The sequence below is a fragment of the Acinonyx jubatus genome, chromosome A3 (assembly GCF_027475565.1).
Source record: "Acinonyx jubatus isolate Ajub_Pintada_27869175 chromosome A3, VMU_Ajub_asm_v1.0, whole genome shotgun sequence".
NCBI classification, from domain to species: Eukaryota; Metazoa; Chordata; class Mammalia; order Carnivora; family Felidae; genus Acinonyx; species Acinonyx jubatus.
This window is the reverse complement of record NC_069388.1, coordinates 11,858,987-11,878,477: the sequence shown is the minus strand read 5'-3', so window position 1 is coordinate 11,878,477 and position 19,491 is coordinate 11,858,987. Positions and strand designations below refer to the sequence as shown.

Sequence of the window (19,491 nt, the reverse complement as noted above, 5' to 3'; positions counted from 1 at the left end):
CCCTTTGACGATGAGCAGGCCTCAGAAGGCAAAAACCATACGAGCTCCCGCTTAACAAGCACCTACTGTAACCCAGGCCCCGGGCGAGTCCCTTGCAGACAGGACCCCTCACAGCCTCGGTGCCATGAGTAAATGGGTAGAGTGCACATCTCCTCCACACGTGAGGAGGCTCAGGCTCGAGGGCAAAGGCCTTGACTGGAGTCGGGGGATGACAGGAGGCAGAGCCAGTATTTCCTGTCTCTCTGTCCCTGCTCCTCTGGACAGACAGGGCCGCCCGGGTGAGATGCGAGGCACAGCTCTCACCTGCCTGCAAGTAACGAAGGGCTCAAAATAAAAAAGGTCTGTTTAAACTTTTTTGCCAGTACAGGCTGGGTTTGGATATTTTTTTAATTTAGTCACTGAGTTCTGAGAGTCGATTGGAACATTTTAGTTTCTGTGCAAATTCCTCCACCTTTTAAAGGATGGGAATGATTTCCTATTTGGTACCTAATGAACTGGCTCCTTAGGCATCTTTAAATTTGTTTTTGAGCAATATGTCCAGCTCTTTGTACTTTCTTATTTAAATAATATAATTTAAATATTCCACTTGGGTCGGGGTATAGCAACATGCCTTATAAGCCGTTCTCTACTCAACAGCATTATCTATAATTCCTCACAGATTTCTCTCCTCTTTCAAAAGGCCTTGTTTAAAATATTTATGTGTGTCTGTGCAAGGTATGTATGTATGCAGAGCAAGAGAAACTTTTTTCTCAATCTTTCTTGCCAGTGAGAAAAAAGTTTTTGTAAAGTAGTTAGTTGATTTCAAAGAACATCTAAGAGATGTTGTATCAGGTATTTTACATGTTATGTGAGCTTTGTGGGAGAGGGGCGCAGGCCAAGAGACCTCTGTGGCACGGGGCGTGCTGCTTTAAACAGTGAGGGCTGTTGACCCCAGCGATTTTCTGAGCCCCTTCCCCGCAGATTTTCACCCTCTCTTTGCTGGATCCTCAACCTCTGTCTCTACTGAAGCATCATCATTGAAACTCTTGAAGATTCTTCTCTTTGCCTCCAAAAACCCAGCAACTTCAACCCAGATCCCTCCCACACACCCCCTCCAGCTGCTTCCCGTCTCCCATCGCAGCCAGACCTCTTTAAGCGGGCTGTCCTCACCTGTTTTCTTCACTCTGTCACCCCCTGTTCACGGGGCTGAACTTGGCCTTGCCCAGGTCACCAGCGACCTTCTGCAGCCAGACCTGGTGGGCACTGGGTAGCCCTGGTCCAGCCCAGCTCCATGGCTTTGAGCTCCTTCTTCCCACCGACCTGCTTTCTGCCCGGAGACCCTCTTCCCTGGGCCTCCGGGCCATGCTCCTGGTTGCCCTCTTTTCCCTTTGGGGTCTGCACAGTTTCCCTCTCCTCCTTTATAGACCCCTCAGTATTGGCTTCCTCAGGACTCAGCCGCAGACCTGCTGCTGCTCTTGTGTTCCCACAAGCTCACTCATCCTGCGGCAGTTCCCATACTCCCAGAGCTGTTTGCTCTTAGATCCTGACTCCTGTGTCTAAATCCTCCTTCAGTGCTATGGAGACACTGCGATCTCATTGTCTAGGACTGAACTTACCTTTCTGCCCAGCCTGCTTCTTTTCCAGCATCCCCTTTCCATGGAAAACACTAATGTGTATTACAACAAACGTGTGGCTAACTCAGTGTTTGCTGTGTCTACACCTGTCCTGTTCCAAGACATTTTATCCTCAGGCCACCCACCTGGCAGGCCCTGTTTTTAGTCCCGTGTGACAGGTTGAGAGGTTGAGTTGAGTCTCTCGCTTTAACCTGAGAGGCCTGGGGGAAAGCAGGGCATTAGGGGGTAAATCCAGGAGCTAGACTCCAGACCCTGTGCCTAGACCACTCCTAGGACGCCCCACCATCGTCCGTGCCCTTCCCTTCCTCGGCCACCCCACCTCCCGCTCGCCCCTGTGGCCTGTTGCTTCCACTCTCCATGTCTCTCTTAATGCCATCCCCCTGCTGTGTCCCCATCTTGGGTCTACACTGCTCCTGTGGTCACACCCCCATCATGCTGTGATGCTCCAGCCTCCGTGTCCGGACCAGATCCTTCACTGTGTGGCCCCCCCCCCCCCACTCCCCCTTCTTCTGGCGCTCACCATCTCACAGGTCCTTGTCTGAGGTCTCCCCTCCCTGGGACCTCCCCTCTCTGGCACCAGGCAAGCCAGGAATTTTCCCAGGAAGTGCTGTTTTCCAGCTCAGTGTAGCCCTTCAGCCCAGCTAGCAGCCTTGCGGGGGACCACACCAGGAAGGAAGAAGGGAAGAGTTCATGAAGCAGTTCCCAGCAGCCTCTGGCCAGCAGCAGAGCAGCCCCGAGCCTGTCAGGAGCTGTGCAAGGGCAGCATCTTCAGAAACCAGGGGCTGCTGGCCAAACTGCCTTCTTTGTGTGGCCCCGGGAGGACGTGTCTTTCTCAGTCTCAGTTCCATATCTATCTATCTATCTATCTGTCGTGAAGAAATGGAGGATCAGCTTTACCGGCTCTCCTGTGAAGGCCCAGCGAGATTGTGTGCGCAGGGCCCTTAGCACAGGGCCTGGCACACACACGGGGAGTGTGAGCCCTAGGCTGGATAATTCTCACGCATGCACATCTGGGGCTTCGTGGCCCGGACAGGTCACCTCCTGTGAGCTGCTTGGCCACCTTGTGAAGTGGGAGTGGCATGAGCTCAGGTCCCACTTCTCTGCAGCCTGCTCTCCTCACACCCCTGAGCCTCACGGGAAGACCTCGCACTCGGCAGTGGGGTGCGTTAGAATGTGCGGCCGGCCTGAAACGGGGCCGTCCCCGGATTGCCAGGGCGCCCGGTCGGTGACGCAGCTCTCTCCTCCCTGTGCGTCTCCTCTGACCCCCTTCCCTGCCCCCAGGCCTGCGGGGGGCCATCCCCTACGCGCTGAGCCTGCACCTGGACCTGGAGCCCATGGAGAAGCGGCAGCTCATCGGCACCACCACCATCATCATCGTGCTCTTCACCATCCTGCTGCTGGGCGGCAGCACCATGCCCCTCATCCGCCTCATGGACATCGAGGACGCCAAGGCGCGCCGCAGGAACAAGAAGGACGTCAACCTCAGCAAGACAGAGAAGATGGTGAGTGCCGCGTGGGCCGGGTCGGGGGCAGGGGCTTGGTCTCCACCGCAGCTGGGAAAGAGGGAAACGAGACACGATTTGAGGACCTGAGGACCTACGCACGCACGCATGCACGCACGCAGAACCGGAATTCCGAGGGGGAGCCTGGGGGGCCCAGCGTTTTGTGGATTCCCAAGCCCTCCCGGTGATGCTGATGCGGCCGGAGTTTGAGAACCACCGACCGCCTCACAGCATCCACATGCCCTCCCCGCCCCTCCCCCCTCCTGCACCCGCACCACCGCCCAGGCCCGCCAGCGCAGGCCACGTGGCTGTGGCTTCAGAGCCACTCCTCCAGCAGAGCAGCAGATGCTACATTCATACTCTGGTGGCCTTTGGTCATCCCTGCGGAGGGTGGGCCTGTCCTGGGCCTGGGGCCTGGAGCGGTGCTGACCTAGATCCAGTGACCTGACACCGCCTCCCCCTCCAGACCGGCCCTGCCACGCTACTTGTTCTCATTGCCCTCCAGTTCCCACCAGGACCGTTCCCCGCCCCCCACGCTGACCAGGAGACGCCGGCCCAGGGCAGAACCACAGCTGGTGCAGCTATGGGCAGAAATGACAAAAGAGCCTCCCTTGTTCTGTTTTCTGGGAATGAAATAACCTAGGTGGCAGTTCCCAGTCCTGCCTGCACATTAGAATCACCCTGGAAAGCTTACAGACCAAACCCCAGCCCACACATAAATTCTGGTTTATTCATAATTCTGGTTCATCCCTGGGTATCCATCGTGTTTTCACAAACCTTCCCGCCTCCCCGTGGGCTCCCAGGAGGCGCTTTGCTGGCCACAGACACCCCGCACTGATGCGAAAGCACAGTTAGGGCTGGGGACGCTGGTGGCCGGAAGTGAAGGGCCGCTGGATGGGCCGGGTGGTGTGGGGCCCCCCCAGGAAGACGCCCGCTGATGACCCCCAGACTCCCTCCCCTCCCCCCGCAGGGCAACACCATCGAGTCGGAGCACTTGTCAGAGCTCACAGAGGAGGAGTATGAAGCCCACTACATCAGGCGGCAGGACCTCAAAGGCTTCGTGTGGCTGGACGCCAAGTACCTGAACCCCTTTTTCACGCGGCGGCTAACTCAGGAGGTGGGACACTGGCCCGCGCCCCCCAGCTGAGGGTCCCTCCCCTTCCTCCCTCAGGACCTGCCATGGCCAGGAGCCGGTGGGCAGCGGGGAGCCGGCCGGGCCAGCTCCCCCCTACTCGGCCCTCTCCCCAGGCCGGCAGCTGGATGCGCTGTGGAACTCAGCATCTGCTGTTTTTCCTTCACTGCCATTTTTAGCGCTAGTTTAATAATAGACTCGTCAACAGTTTGGTTTTCCTGGATGATAGACTCAGGACATTGATCGGCTACTGTGTCTGAGCTGAAAATTTCAAACATGCGGGGCCTCAGGCATTGGTTTAGGGCTCTTGTTCCATCCCCCTGGGCACAACTGTCCTCTGGGTGACAGTGACACAGTCTCCTGGGGACCAGCCTGGGCCTGCTTTGCCGAAACTGCCATCCGGCCCCACCTTGTTGCTGAGCCATTTTGCCTCGCCGGCGGTCATGATCGCCGTCAGCGTGGGAGCTCTTGCCGAGCCGGGTGTTGTGCCAGATGTTAATCATTGTAGCTGCGTTTCATCCTCCCGACATCTTGTGTCATGGCTGCAGCTGCTCTTTGACTAGACACTGGGGAGACTGAGGCCTAGAGAGGTGAACTAACCACCCGGGGTCACACAGCTAATACGTGGCAGAGGTGGAAGCAGAGCCCAAGTGTGTCTGATTCCAGAAGCCATGTTTTTTAACATCACGCCATCCTGCCGCCTACTCCGGCTTCTGAGTGACACCCCCTGTTAATCTTACCCCTACAGAGAAAAATCCCAGCTTCAGTTAGTCGGTTAAGACTTTGAAATTGCCCGTGGCCATGTACCCTGCCTCCCTGAGGTATAAAGCAGCCCCTCCCCCCCCCCCCCCCCCCCCCCCCGCCTTCCTCAGCCCTAACCCTGACCTGACCCAGACCCACTGATGAGGGCTTGGCTGTGTCTTCTGCCCCAGGACCTCCACCACGGACGTATCCAGATGAAAACCCTCACCAACAAGTGGTACGAGGAGGTGCGCCAGGGCCCCTCTGGCTCTGAAGACGACGAGCAGGAGCTGCTGTGATGGAGCAGGGCGCCCGGTCAGGCCCCCCCCCACGGCTCCCGGGACAGACACTCCGCGAAGGCCCCCGGTGCTGCTTGCATCAGGCGGCCTCCTCAGGGCAGATGGAGGCGGGGTGAAGCAAAGGCCACGGTCCTCTTAAACCCGGCGTCCCCGGCCCTTGGAGCCAGCTGTCTGCTTCGGAAACAGTCATCCCCCCAGGCCTCACTGAGCCGGACCTCTGCTCGCCATGTTGCTTCTCAGCTCGCAGATCAGAGGGACCACGTGTCCAGGTAAATTCTCCTTCTCTTCTGCACCCAGGGCGAGTAGTCCTCTGCCGAGCTGCGGCGCGTGAGGAGAGAAATGGCGCTGCGGAGCCCGGCCGTGACCGGGGCGGCCAGGGAGCGCCGGCTCGCAGCTTCCGCCGTTCCCAGCCACGGCCTTCGTCCCGGGAGCACCTGCTGAGGCCGGGATGGGTGTCTGTTCTAGCGGGGCGAGGAGCCAGCCGTTTCCCCTTGGTCATCGAGGTGCCTCCGGCCTCAGCAGCAGCAATTCTGACCTAAGTGCTGGGCTCCGAAATCTGGAAAATGTCACACTCCCCTCTGTGATGTTGCTTGCACTCCTTGAGAAAGAAAAACCGAGTGACAAACTTCGTTACCTCTGATTGGCCCCTCGCGGGCTGTCTCCCTGTGTGGCAGGCGGTAGCTGCCCTTCTCTGGGAATACGGTGAATGTTCACGCCGGTATGGAGCAGGGGCACATGGGCCCTTCTCTAAAGCCCCATTGGAAGCTTGGGTTTTGGGGTGAGGAAGCCTAGTCTGTGGGGTCAGAGCGCCCTCTGGAGGGAGAGGCTAGCTTATGCAGGCCGGCATCTGCTGTCTCCTAATTGAGTTGAAATTCATGCACTTTTACGAAGTAGTGAGAGCCTAGCAGTTACCTCCCTCACTCGGTGGACCTTATTGTCCATAGGCCCCATTTCCTGGGCTCCACGCAGTCTGCCCACCGTTTACCTGCTACCACCTTCCTTCCCTCTCCCAGTTCTTTTCCATCTTGGGTCCCAGCTCACCCAAGAACTGGAGCAGGGGCCAGAGCGGCAGCCCCCTGTGCTCCTCCCTGCTACCCCCACCCAGGACTCGCCCACGTGCACACACCCTGCCCTGTCCCCGTGGTCCCGGCCCCTGGGCCGTCTAGCAGGGGGAGCTGCCCATCACGTCCAGATGAAGTGGTCACTGACTTACACATCTGCGCCTCACACCTGCTAGCCTTCACCCATCTGTGGGCCAGTGGCAGATCCCCTATGTGGCTCAGGGTCCCTGCCTTGGGACTCGGCACCCTCTGGCATGGTTTACTTCATCATGTGCGGTCCTTGGTTCTCTGTGGGGACACCGTGGGCCAGCACGGACCCTGGGCTGGCAGCTCGTATGTTTCCATCTCTTCTGCCTCAGGCGGCAGGGCTCTGGATGTTAGCAAGGACTGAACTCTCCAGGTCTCTGCTGCCCAGCCCACCAGGCCAGGCCCCTGCCCAGACCCCTTCCCCTTTCCCGAAAGAGTGAGGCCTGTCAGGCTGGAAGCATATGGTTTCCTTTTTGTGCATGAAAAGTAAATCTGTACTTGATAGGGTTAAAACATGGCCATTTCTCTTTTTGTAACCTCCTACTTTAACCCCTTAATTTAAGCCAAACAGGAGCATTTTACTCCACCTCATACCTTCACTGGAGGAGTCATGCCATCGTAATTCTGGCCTCCATCATGTCCTACTTGCTTTTAGGGGAAAAGTAAAAGAAGAGGTCAAAGAGGGAGGGGACCTTGTCCACCCCTGGAGGGAGGTGGGCAGGGATCTCCGACTAGAGTGTTCTCTCATTCCCAAACCCATAAGTAATCTTTCTTCCTTGAAATTCATGGTGTGATCTCAGAAGTGCAACTTGCATTGCAAACTCAATAGTTTACCAGAAAATTTAGTGGGGAGGGGGCTGTGAGTTCATAGATAATAGCAGTGAAAACAGGATCTCCTCGATTCAGACTGCCCCTTGTCACTAGGTCCCATCTGGCCTCCCACTTTTAGCTGAGACCTGAAAACGACACTGAAGTAGAGAAGGGTCCCCAGGGTGGAAAGTCCCCAGGGCCTGGCTCAGTGGGCAGGGGGCACCTTTCCTGGCAGTTACCAGCACCAGCTTGGGTCTCCTGTGATGGGTCTTCTGCCCCCCGCTGGCTAAGGGAGGTTTGGCAGGCTGGAGAGCATTCCCAGGAGGACAGGTGTGCCCTATGTACCTCAGGTCAGTCCCTTTGCCTTTGCCACATGCAAAGCTCATGGAGATGGGTTTTCCTGGTGGATTTTTAAAAGTGTCTTTGCCTGAGAATCAGAAATGTGCTGTTGGCTACCTTTAGCATACCTAATAATTCTATTGGGGGGCAATAAATGCCTAGTCGATTAAAAAAAATATCCAGCATAACTCCAATTTCCCACAAATTTACTTCGTTCTGGGTCTAAGCCGTGGGACAGGGAAGCCACAGCACATAGACAAGGTCACACTTTAGGGTGAGGTGAAGGCTGTAAAGTCAGTGAGGGCCTCTGGGGAAGCTGGCCAGTCAGCTAGTTAGCCAGTGAACTAGAAGACATGCTTGCCTTGGGGAGCCATGTGGCAGCAAGCACCCCCCCCCCAAAAGCGCCCCCCCCTCCACAGCAGGCCTAGCAATTTTGAACTCTTGAAATAAGTCACATGGCCTGTCGTTGTAGGACTCCTGGGAACAACCGTACCCCAAAGCTTGTGGTATGGGTGTTACAGGGAAAGGAGGCGGCTTGCCCTAGGTCCCCCAGAGATCACGTTTTGGGCTAGGCTAAGCCAGGGCCAGGCAGGAGGTAGGTGGCACAGTTCCACAGTGTGGTGCTCACTCAGCCCAGCAGCTGAACCAGAAGCACAAACCTCCCACACCCAGGCCAGCTACCTCTCTTCACAGTGGAAATGCTGGCCAGGCCTTGGCTGATATAAGGCCAAGGGGCAGGGCCTGGCCCATAATGTCGGTGACCCCAGAGGACCCTAAGTCAGCCTGGGGTCCTGGTTTGCCTGCAGATTCCTTTGTGTGCCATGGAATGTGGAGAGATTCGTGAGTGGGGCTCCTCCTCCCCTCGGAACCTATGTCAGAGCTACAGACTTGGCCTCTGGCCTCGGGGGGTCTCGGTTCCACATTCCCACAGGGGCCTGCACATTTGGCAGAGTCCTCAGCGGGGTGGCCACAGCCGGGATCCCACTTCTGCTTTGGTGGGGAGACTGAGCGTGGGGCAGGGTGGCGGCCAGCTTCTCCTTGTCCGAGTTACGGATGTCAAAGGTGCAGGCCTTAGAACTGGTCCCTGATTCAAGTGCAAGGAGGAATCAGCATCAATGATCTGCCATTAATTAGGACTTTAAATGCAAAAAAGAGAGAGAGAGAGAGAAAAAAGGCACCCTGATCCACCCCTATTCCCTCCAGAACACGTACCCCTGTTTCTCCTGCTGGTTGACGTGTAGGAAACCAAATCTGAACCGTTCCCGAAACAGCAGCCAGAATCATTAAGAAGCTGCTGTACCAGGAACTCCATCTCCAAAGCCCTAGGCGATACGTCTGAAATGCAAACACCCCTGTGAGAGGAAAGCCTTAAACAGAGCCAAGTAGCCACCCTGCCTTCCGTTTGGGTTCCCGCGATTTCTCACGCAGATGGAGTCAGACATTCAAGAGCTTCTGTTGCTGTTGGCCACGTGACAGAAGAAGGATGACTTTATGTTTCCCCTGGGCCGTCCCATCCCACTGCCCACCCCATTTTTTCACTTTCCCGCCCCAGCCCACGTGGTCCCGGAGGGAGAAAACGTACTTGGCCTCTCTCACCGGCGAGTCGGTCCCCCAGGTGGCTCTGCGCGGACGGACGGGCCCGACTTGGGGTGAGAGCACCACGTGCCCTCAGGAGCAGCTGCAGGAGCCTGGGCCGCGTGACCGGACGGGGAACGTGCAGACGGTTGCTCAGGAGGGGAAGGTCACCCGTCACCTTCGCGGGCCTGTGCTCCCAGGAGCCTGGCAGCCACGTGGAAGAGCCACGTCAGCACGTTCTTGGCGCTCCCTTCTCGAAGCCCCGGCCCTGCTCTGAGGAGCCTTCCCGCTACAGGCCCGGGAAGGCTTGTCACTCGCTTCGGGGCTTTGAGGTTGGTGGCTCACCCGAGGCTTTAATGTTTTCTCCAGCACAGCCTGTGCCAAGCTCGAGTTGTTCTCAAGGTTAATCAGAAGTTTGAATTCTTTTGAGTAACTTTCTCTGTAAAAACGAAGGAATGTTTACAGTGCTGCTTTTTTATTTGTTTTGAGACCTTGGTAAAGGTCAGGCTTATCCTTCGTCCTACCCCATGCCACGTAAGTCGTAAGAGGTATCTGTCAGGTCCTGGTTCCTGAGAAAGGATTTGCTGCTCCTGTCGAGATTGGGGGGGGGGGGGGGTGGGGTGGGGAAGGTCAGAGATGGGGGCGCCTGTAGCTGCTCTGCCAGAGCCCCTGCTTCACCTCACTGGACTCTTTAAAGAATTCAGAAGCGGATGGCAAACAGTAATGTCACTGGATACTTATTTAGAAATAAAAACGAACGCTGCTGAATCAGAGCCAGTTTCTGTGTTCGTGTTCAGGTGGCTTCGCAAATACATGGGACTCAGCTGTGTCACCACCTACCAAACTCGGGGGCCAGCAGCAGACGTGTCGCAGACCCGGGCCTGATTCCTGCCTCCGGCCCTTAGCAAGGACCCCGGAGGCCTAGCCTCCCGCCGGCCCACGGCTGCCTGCTTCTCCCCGCGGGGGCTAGGGACCCATCCTCCCCAGGGCTCCCTGGGCTGCCGGTCTCCTGGCGCCTGGGACAGCAGATCAGCCCCCGCGGGCCTCTGCCGGGCGGTGAAACCAGGAACACGCGGGTCCGTCCTCCAGGGTCTCGATCCACACACACAGCTGGAGGAGGCTCTGTGGAAGGTGGTGGCGTTAACCTGTGGGAAGCCTGGAGCTTCCATTTGTTTTTACCCCCCCCACCCTTCCAAAAGGCCTCCAAAGCTGCTTATGGCAACAGGCGCAGACACAAACCATGTAGTAGTGAAAGCAGGCGGGATGGCCTGTCCTGATCCCAGGCACTTCACCAGAGAGTCAAGAATGGTTTTGAACATCTTCAAGTAGTTGAAAAAAAATTCACAAGAGTATTTCATTACATGAAAATGATAGGAAATTCAAATTTCAATACCCATACAATAAAGCTTTGCATTTTTTAGTTAAAAATTCATGGGCTGGGGGATGCCTGGGAGGCTCAGTCGGTTGAGCATCCACCTTCGGCTCAGGTCATGACCTCGCTGTTCGTGGGTTCGAGCCCCGTGTCAGGCTCCGTGCTGACAGCTCAGAGCCTGGAGCCTCCTTTGGATTCTGTGTCTCCCTCTCTCTCTGCCCCTTCTCCCCGCTTGCACTCTGTCTCTCTCTCTCTCTCGCTCAAAAATAAATAAGCATTAAAAAATTTTTTTTCATGGGGGTGCCTGGGTGGCTCAGTCGGTTAAGCGGCCGACATCAGCTCAGGCCATGATCTCGCGGTTCGTGGGTTTGAGCCCCGCGTCGGGCTCTATGCTGACAGCTCGGAGCCTGGAGCCTGCTTCAGATTCTGTGCCTCCCTCTCTCTCTGCCTCTCTCCCACTCACACTCTGGCTCTCGTTCTTTCAAGAATAAGTCAGTATTAAAAAAATTCATGGAGGGGCACCTGGCTGGCTCAGTCGGTAGGTAGAGCATGCGACTCTGGATCTCAGGACCATGAGTTCAGGCCCCACGATGGACATAAAATTCAGTTTTTAAAAAATTATGGAAATTTTTTCTGTCTCGTTACATAAGTACTGACATTAACTTTTTTTTTTTTTTTTTTTTTTTGGCCTCTTGGCTCCCAAAGCTGAAAATATTCACTTCTCAGCCATTTACAGAAAAGCCGGCCCTAGAGAAATTCTTACACACTCTTGCCCCGGGAGACACCTGTAAGAATACTTGCAATAGCACACGATTAGAAACAAGCTAAATGTTTCTCTCCAGGATAAGCTGTGGCAGTCACGCAAGGTATTCTGTGCAGCGGTGAAAAAGGATGGATGAACAAGTGAAACTAGCATGAACGTATCAGCACAGACAAATCTCAGAACAGTGGGAGGAGGGGACAGCAAGCTGCTGGCGAGCACGGTATGACGAGCACGTATAAAACCACGCGAAACGATGTGACATGAGGTGCTTAAGGATGTGGACAAGTGTGGTGAAAGTGTAAAGGCTGGGAAGGTTGACACTGGGAGCAGGGGCTCATCTGGGGCAGGGAAGGGAAGGTACAGGACTGCATTTGAACCACATTCCCCCCACTCCGGCTTCACCTATCTCTGATGTCTCATTTACTAACGGAACCATGGGCAGCCAGGAGTGAACCCTACCTGTGAAGTTGCAAACCAGAGCCTCTGTCATGCCCCACTCAGTAGAGGGGAGGGGTGTGTAACTGAGACTCGCTCCAAGGGGCCACCCCACACCATGACTCCCTCCTCTCAGTCAACATTAGGTCTCGTCATAGGTGGCGAAATTAAAATCCGCGATGGCTTTCCTGGAGTCCCTGAGAACCAGGATTCTTAGCATGGGGAAAACAGACTGATGAGGTTAAGTAAAAATCCTATAGTCCTGAATTTTAATTTAAAGTAGAAGTGTGATCTTATGACATATTTTGTTCTGGAAAGAACGTAAACTCTGCTCATAAAAAAGACCAAGAAGCAATGACTAGCCCAGTGGCAGTGAGCATCCCTAGCTCTCAGACCGTGGTCTCCAAATGTCACTTCACAGTGACAGGACCCCTCTCTGGAGAAACGTGATCCCAGGACCTGGGGAGGAAATGTGCAAGATGAACTGGGAGCACCCTGTCCTACCAGAGAGTGGAAGCAATCAAAGGTTTCAGGGTCAAGTCAAAAGGATTCAGGAAGGACTGGAAGAGGTCCCTACTGGCCAAACGCAGGCATCTGAGCACCAATAACAATAATGTATAGGACTGAAATATTTAAAACATACTGAAATCAGTGAGTTCATACTTTAAAAAAATCAGTCGCTGTTGGGGGATTCTAAGGCATCAGCTCATTAAGTAAAAATAAGGCAAAGAGGGGCACTTGGCTGGCCCATGACTTGACTTTTGATCTCAGGGTCATCACTTCAAGCTCCACGCTGGGCCTTAAGCTTACTAAAAAAATGGTAATAATTGGGGCGCCTGGGTGGCTCAGTCGGTTGAGCGTCTGACTTCGGCTCAGGTCACGATCTCACGGTCTGTGGGTTTGAGCCCCGCGTCGGGCTCTGTGCTGACAGCTCAGAGCCTGGAGCCTGTTTTAGATTCTGTGTCTCCCTCTTCCTCTGACCCTCCCCTGTTCATGCTCTCTCTCTCTCTCTCTCTGTCTCAAGAATAAATAAATGTTAAAAAAAAATGGTAATAAAGGCAAATAATTAAGCGTTGATCTCGCTTAAACTAGACTACTGGTAGTCAAATACTGGCTGAAAGAAGTTTCATTTTCTTTTTAAAAAAATAATCATAAATTTACAGGAAGTTGTGAAACAATAATACTAAAAGGTCCCAGTACCCTGCACCCAGTTTCCTCAGTGGTGACATCTTGCACAACTACAGAACAGTATCACAATGAGAAAACTAACATTGGAGCAAGCCACACATCTTGTTCACACTGTACCAGTTTTACATGCACTAGTGTGAGAGTGTGTGTATTTAGTTCTATACAATTTTATCACACATGTAGATTCACACCACCACAAGGAAGTTTCTTTTTATAGAAGTATCCCAGTTGCCAAACAAAGAAGGGATACTAGCATGGGAATATCTTCATTTTGCAACTTCCAATGAAATGACTGGTCTGAGGACTAAACAGTCCTAATGGCTGTTACTCTCCCAAAGGGAAAGAATTCAACATCATGTGCCTCCTGATGAAAGAATACAACATCCCCAAAACTCACACCAAATCTGAGCAAGCCTCAAAAGTCAACTACCATGAGATATGCCACATTAATAGAATGGAAGACAAAAAAAGTCACCTCAGTCGATGCAGAGAAAAAGCATTTAACAAAATTCAAAACACTTTCATGATAAAAATACTCAACAAAGTAGGAATAGTAAGAAATTGCCTCAATATAATAAAGGCTACATATGAAAACCTATGTGTCTGGGTCGCCTGGGTGGTTCAGTCAGTTCAGCATCCGACTTTAGCTCAGGTCATGATCTCACAGTTTGTGAGTTCGAGCCCTGCTTCGGGCTCTGTGCTGACTGCTCAGAGTCTGGAGCCTGCTTCAGGTTCTGTGTCTCCCTTTCTCTCTGCCCCTCCCCTGCTCGCACTCTCTCTCTCTCAAATATAAACATTAAAAAATTGTTTTAATTAAAAAAAAAAAAGAAAACCTACGTGTCCCAGTGAACATCATACCCAATGGTAAAAGACAGAAAGCTTTTCCTCTAATATCAGGAACAAGACAAGGATGCCTACTCTTGCCACTTGAGTTCAACACAGTGCTGGAAGTCAGCCAGAGCAATTAGGTAAGAAAAAGAAATAAAAGGCATCCCAATTGGAAAGAAACAAATAAAATTGCATCTATTCTCAGATAACAAGATCTTCTATGTAGAAAACCCTAAAGATTTCACACACACACACACACACACACACACACACACACCCCACACACACACATGAAACCTGTTAGAATAAATGAATTCAACCAAGTTGCAGGATACAAAACTAGCACATAAAAAAAAAAAAATCAGTTGCCTTCTATACATACACAATGAGAAATCTGAAAATGAAATTATAAAAACAATCCCATTCACAGCATCAAAAAGAATACAATCATTAGGAATAAACTCAAGCAAGGAAGTGAAAGATTTGTACCCTGAAAACTATAAAACGTTACTGGAAGGAATTAAAGAAGACACAAATAAATGGAAAGATATTTTGTGTTCATGGGTTGGAAGACTTCATATTGTAACAGTGTCCATACTACCCAAAGCAACCTACTGGTTCCATGCAATCCCTGTCAAAATCCCAATGGCATTTTTGCAGAGCTAGAAAAAAATGGTCCTAAAATTTATACTGGATCTTGGGAATGCAAGCTGGTGCAGCCACTCTGGAAAACAGTGTGGAGGTTCTCAAAAAACTAAAAATAGAACTACCCTATGACCCAGCAATTGCACTACTAGGCATTTATCCAAGGGATACAGGTGTGCTGTTTTCAAAGGAAACATGCACCCCAATGTTTATAGCAGAACTTTCAGCAATAACCAAATTATGGAAAGAGCCCAAATGGCCATCGATGGATGAATGGATAAAGAAGATGTAGTGTGTATACACACACACACACACACACACACACACACACACACACACACATATACAGTGGAGTATTACTCAGCAGTAAAAAAAAAAATGAAATCTTTTGCAACTACATGGATGGAACTAGAGGGTATTATGCTAAGTGAAATTAGTCAGAGAAAGACAAATATCCTATGACTTCACTCATACGAGGACTTTAAGACACAGAACAGATGAACATAAGGGAAGGGAAGCAAAAATAATATAAAAACGGAGGGGAACAAAACATGAGACTCTTAAATATGGAGAACAAACAGAGGGTTACTGGAGGGGTTATGGGAGAGGGGATGGGCTAAATGGGTGAGGGGCACTAAGGAATCTACTCCTGAAATCATTGTTGCACTATATGCTAACTAACTTGGATGTAAATTTTAAAAAATAATAAAATTTAAAAAGAAAAAGCTGGTGGGGGGAGGGGAACTCCTCCTCTTCCCTGAGAAATTGCTTTTCACAACTTGTCACAGGCTTGTCACAGTATGACCACAGAGCTGATATGAAGATGTTGGAAGAAAATGAAATATTATTTATCTGTATTGTGAGCTGGAGAAGAAAGTAGAGAGTGGGGCCATCATGCACCAACCAGATCGTCCGTGATTCTCCCAGAGTAGCAGCTGGGTCTGGGACCACTGGCCTTGGACTTTCAGACCATAGGTCAGGGAACATTTTCTATAAAGGGACTGATAACAAATATTTCCAGCTTTGAGGGCCACACAACTGTTCAACTCTGCTGCTGTAACCTGAAAGCAGCCACAGATATGAGCATGGCTAGGTTCCAACAAAGCTTTATTTATGGACATTGAAACTTGAACTTCATGTAATTTCCACGTCATGAAATACTGTTCTTCTTTTGCTTTTTTTCCCACAGTTTAAAAAGGCAAAAAAAAAAAATTATACTGGATCTCAAGGGGGTACCCTGAATAGTTGAAACAGTCTTCCTGATTTCAAAACATATTATATACAAAGCTACAGTAATCAAAATACTGTAGTACTGGGGGGCGCCTGGGGGGGCTCAGTTCGGTTAAGTGTCTGACTTCGGCTCAGGTCATGATCTTGCAGTGCGTTCAAGCCCCGCGTTGGGCTCTGTGCTGCCAGCTCGGAGCCTGGAGCCTGCTTCAGATTCTGTGTCTCCTTCTCTCTCTGCCCCTCCACCGTTCACACTCTGTCTCTGTCTCTCAAAAATAAATAAACACTGAAAAAAAAAAAAACTGTAGTACTGGCATAAAGATAGACTTAAAGACCAATGGAACAGAATAGAGCCCAATAAACCCTCGCATATATGATCAAATGAACTTCAACAAGGGTACCAAGAATATACAATAGGGCAAGGACAGTCTCAACAAATGGTGGTGGGGAAACTGGAGATCCAAACGCAAAAGACTGAAGTTAGACCTTACCTTACGCCACATATAAAACTTAACTCAAAACGGATTAAAGGCCTAAATGTGAGATCTAAAACTATAAAACTCCTAGAAGAAAACACAGCGAAAAGTTTCGTGACAGTGAATCTGGCAATGATTTCCTGGATGTGACACCAAAAGCACGGGTAACAGAAGCAAAAGTACACAAATGGGACCACAGCAAACGAAGACTGCCTTCAAAGGGAAGCCACTTCTGCCGCTCAGGCACCCTCGCCCACACTCCTCGCCCCGGCACCTGCCTCGGCCTCGGTAAGGGGCTCCCCACAGTCAGCTGAAGGCTGCCCCAGAGAGTCCTAAACGCGGTTGTCCAGACACTGGACTTCTCAGAAACAAGGCGTTCTCCTATGAGGGAATTTCAGTTTCTCTTTCCTTCTTGGCACAAGTCCAGGGAAGGGACTCGTCGGATGCCCTTTCTCTGCGGCTCAGGCAGCCTCACCCACACCCACGTGCTCACCTGCTTCAGCGACTAGCTCCGCCTACTTAGGCCTTTTCAGGCCCAGTGGAGATTCCAATTTCCACTTGCCTTTTCACTTTACATACATCAGCTGGGATTGCCCAGCGAGCCTGGCTAAAAGCGGAGCCATGCGGCCAGGGAAGCAGTCGAGATCGGGCCATGGCTCCAGCTTGGGTTGTGGTGCTGGTGACCGCGGTGCTGGGCTTGACCAGCGCGGGCCCTGTCCCCACTTCCAGGCCCCCCGCAACCAGGAGGGGCTGCCACGTGGGCAAGTTCCCATCTCTGTCGCCGAGGGAGCTAGAAGCCTTCAAGAAGGCCAGGGACGCCTTAGAAGAGTCACTCCCGCTGAAGAACTGGAGCTGTGGCTCTCGCCTCTTCCCCAGGACCAGGGACCTGATTCGACTGCAGGCCTGGGAGCGCCCTGCGGCCTTGGAGGCTGAACTAGACTTGACGCTGAAGGTCCTGGGGAACATGACCGACTCATCCCTGGGTGTCGTCCTGGACCAGCCCCTTCGTGTGCTGCGCCACATCCACTCCGAGCTCCAGGCCTGTGTCCGGGCTCAGCCCACGGCAGGACCCAGACCCCGTGGCCGCCTGCACCACTGGCTGCACCGGCTCCAGAGGGCCCCAGAGGAGTCCCAGGGATGCCTCGAGGCCTCCGTCACGTTCAACCTCTTCCGCCTCCTCACGCGGGACCTGAAGTGTGTCACCGGTGGAGACCTGTGTGTCTGAAAACCTGGACCCGACCCCAGCCCGTCCGGGACCCAGACCTTCCGTATGCACCAGGCCTCATCCTTCCTTAAGTTATTTCCTTTCAATCCCTTATTTATGGACCTGCAGCCCCGCTCCATAGCCATAAGAAATGTTTATTTTTTTACTTTTGTGCAATGTGCAGCAAATAAACAGTAAGGAAGAGAGAAAAAAAAAAGAGCCAACTACTCTGGAGATGGAGAGAACAGAGGAACATGTTAAACAACAGTGGGAGCTGCAATCGGCAAAGTGCAGACTCTAGTGAACTCTAAAGGACTAAAAATCCAGCTTGACAAAAACATTTCAAGGAAAAAAAAGAGAAAGATAGGGTCCCTATACTCTACAGGAACAGCTTTGAGGGTAACGGTGATTTAAAGGTCTATCCACGAAATGCAATATGGAGACCTTATTTGAGCCCTGATACAAACTGTTTTTAAAATATGAATTTAGGGGCACCTGGGTGGCTCAGTCGGTCAAGCGTCCAACTTCGGCTCAGGTCATGATCTTGCAGTTCGTGAGTTCGAGCCCCGCGTCAGGCTCTGTGCTGACAGCTCGGAGCCTGGAGCCTGCTTTGGATTCTGGGTCTCCCTCTCTCTGCCCCTTCCCCGCTCATGCTCCATCTCTCTCTGTCTCTCAAAGATGAATAAACGTTAAAAAACAATTTTTTTAATATGAATTTATACAACTGGACATCAGAACATTGACTGCCTATCTATCGCTATTAAAGAATTATAAAAATTTAGATGTGATAATGGTATGGTGTTTTAAAAGTCCCTTGTCTTTTAGAGACACATACTGAAATATTCCACTGAAGCAGATGTCTGGAATTTCCTTCAAAGGAATTTAGGAGGGAAGTGGATGGACAGGTAAAAAGGAAACCAGGTTGGCCACAAGTTGGTAGCTGTTAAATCATGGAAGCTGGGTTCATTTGTACCTCTTTTGTAAATAAGATGGTTTCTTAAATGAGAATATGGGCCGGGGGAGGGGGGTGGCGTTTAAGCAAGATAATGGCTCATTCCTCTCTTACATAAAAACTCTGGAGGTAGGCAGGGCAGGCTGGCTATGATGGCGGCTTCTTAAGCATCAGGGACCCAGCCGCTCCCAACCGCCCCTCCCTCATCACTTGGCTTCTGCCTCAGAGTCTCACTGGGCCGCTCCATTCCAACCAGGAAGGAGGCTCAGGTGGGAAGAAGAAAAGATCCTTCAAAGACATGTCTGAGAAGCCACACGAACCACTTCTCCGTCCCACTGCCCAGACACGGCCACATGACCACGCCTGGCTGCAGGAGCGGCTGGGGAAGGCAGTCTTTACCCTGGATGGCCATGTGCCTAAAAATCGGGGCTTCTATTACCAAGGGAGAAAGGGTGGGAGGAGACAGGGGTTCAACTCAAAGCGTCTGCCACAGCTCTTCTCTCTCTCTCTGAGACTGGTAATCGGGCGGGCGGGGTGCCACAGATCGGTGCTCGAAGCGGGCAGCAGGGCTACTGGGCAGCTGGCGGGCACGATGTTAAACATGCTTGTCGTTTACATACACAGATTAAGCAATCTGCTCTGAAGCCACCACTCTGCTCCGGGCGCAGCAGCAAGTGTCTGGCTTCCTCCGCTCTCCCAGGCTAGGTGCGCATCTCTAGGAAGCCGCTCTTCCTGGCGGTGCCATTTCCTGGGCTGCAGCTAAAACCCAACCCAGCTCTTGGGCCTCGGTCTGGCCCAAGGCCTGGATTATTTGTTCACCGGCGCACGAAATGGAGAAACCTGCTATTCTCTGACCGCTGAGGGGCCTTGTAGGGGCCGACCCGGCAGTGGTCACCGTCATGCAGAGACCCTGCTGCTACCAAAAGCCAGGATGTCCCAGGGCTCCTGGGTGGCTCAGTCAGCTAAGTGTCCAACTTCATCTCAGGTCATGATCTCACGGTTCATGGGTTCGAGCCCCACGTCGGGCTCTGTGCTGACAGCTCGGAGCCTGGAACCTGCTTCGGATTCTGTGTCTCCCTCTCTCTCTGCCCCTCCCCCCCTCAAAAATAAACAAACATTAAAAAAAAAAATTTAAGAAGCCAGGATGTCCCAAATCACAGCTGCTCTTCTACCACCCTCAAGATCTTTGCCATGTGTCTTGCAAACCCTCCTTTTGAAAAACACTTAAGTTGATTTTTAAAGTGATCTCTTGTCATTGCTGTAGATGGAAAAGCAGTACGGCCTGCTCCAGACAGAAGGTAA

The 19,491-nt window shown here is 52.2% G+C and overlaps 2 protein-coding genes across 7 annotated transcripts in view; both read left to right on the top strand.

Annotated features, from left to right (window-relative positions):
* The window catches only part of SLC9A8 (solute carrier family 9 member A8), a 68,143-nt gene extending 59,397 nt beyond the window's left edge, over window positions 1-8,746 (top strand). For all 6 annotated transcript variants that reach the window (XM_015084217.3, XM_027046705.2, XM_015084214.3 and 3 more), the window contains 3 exons: window positions 2,895-3,115; window positions 4,086-4,232; window positions 5,180-8,746. In XM_015084217.3, the coding sequence (XP_014939703.1) occupies window positions 2,895-3,115; window positions 4,086-4,232; window positions 5,180-5,287 (476 nt within the window). In that variant the 3' untranslated portion in view covers window positions 5,288-8,746. The remainder of the gene's footprint in view (window positions 1-2,894; window positions 3,116-4,085; window positions 4,233-5,179) is intronic.
* A 6,969-nt stretch (window positions 8,747-15,715) lies between these two features.
* On the top strand, window positions 15,716-19,207 carry LOC106986031 (interferon lambda-1-like). Its single transcript, XM_027046710.2, has one exon. The coding sequence runs from the start codon at window positions 16,686-16,688 to the stop codon at window positions 17,256-17,258; it is 573 nt and encodes a 190-aa protein (XP_026902511.1). The 5' UTR covers window positions 15,716-16,685; the 3' UTR covers window positions 17,259-19,207.
* The last annotated feature ends 284 nt before the right edge of the window (window positions 19,208-19,491 follow it).

What these genes read in the sequence shown, in the direction of transcription:
- LOC106986031 (XM_027046710.2), top strand. Translation starts at nt 16,686, where the DNA reads ATGGCTCCAGCTTGGGTTGTGGTGCTGGTGACCGCGGTGCTGGGCTTG.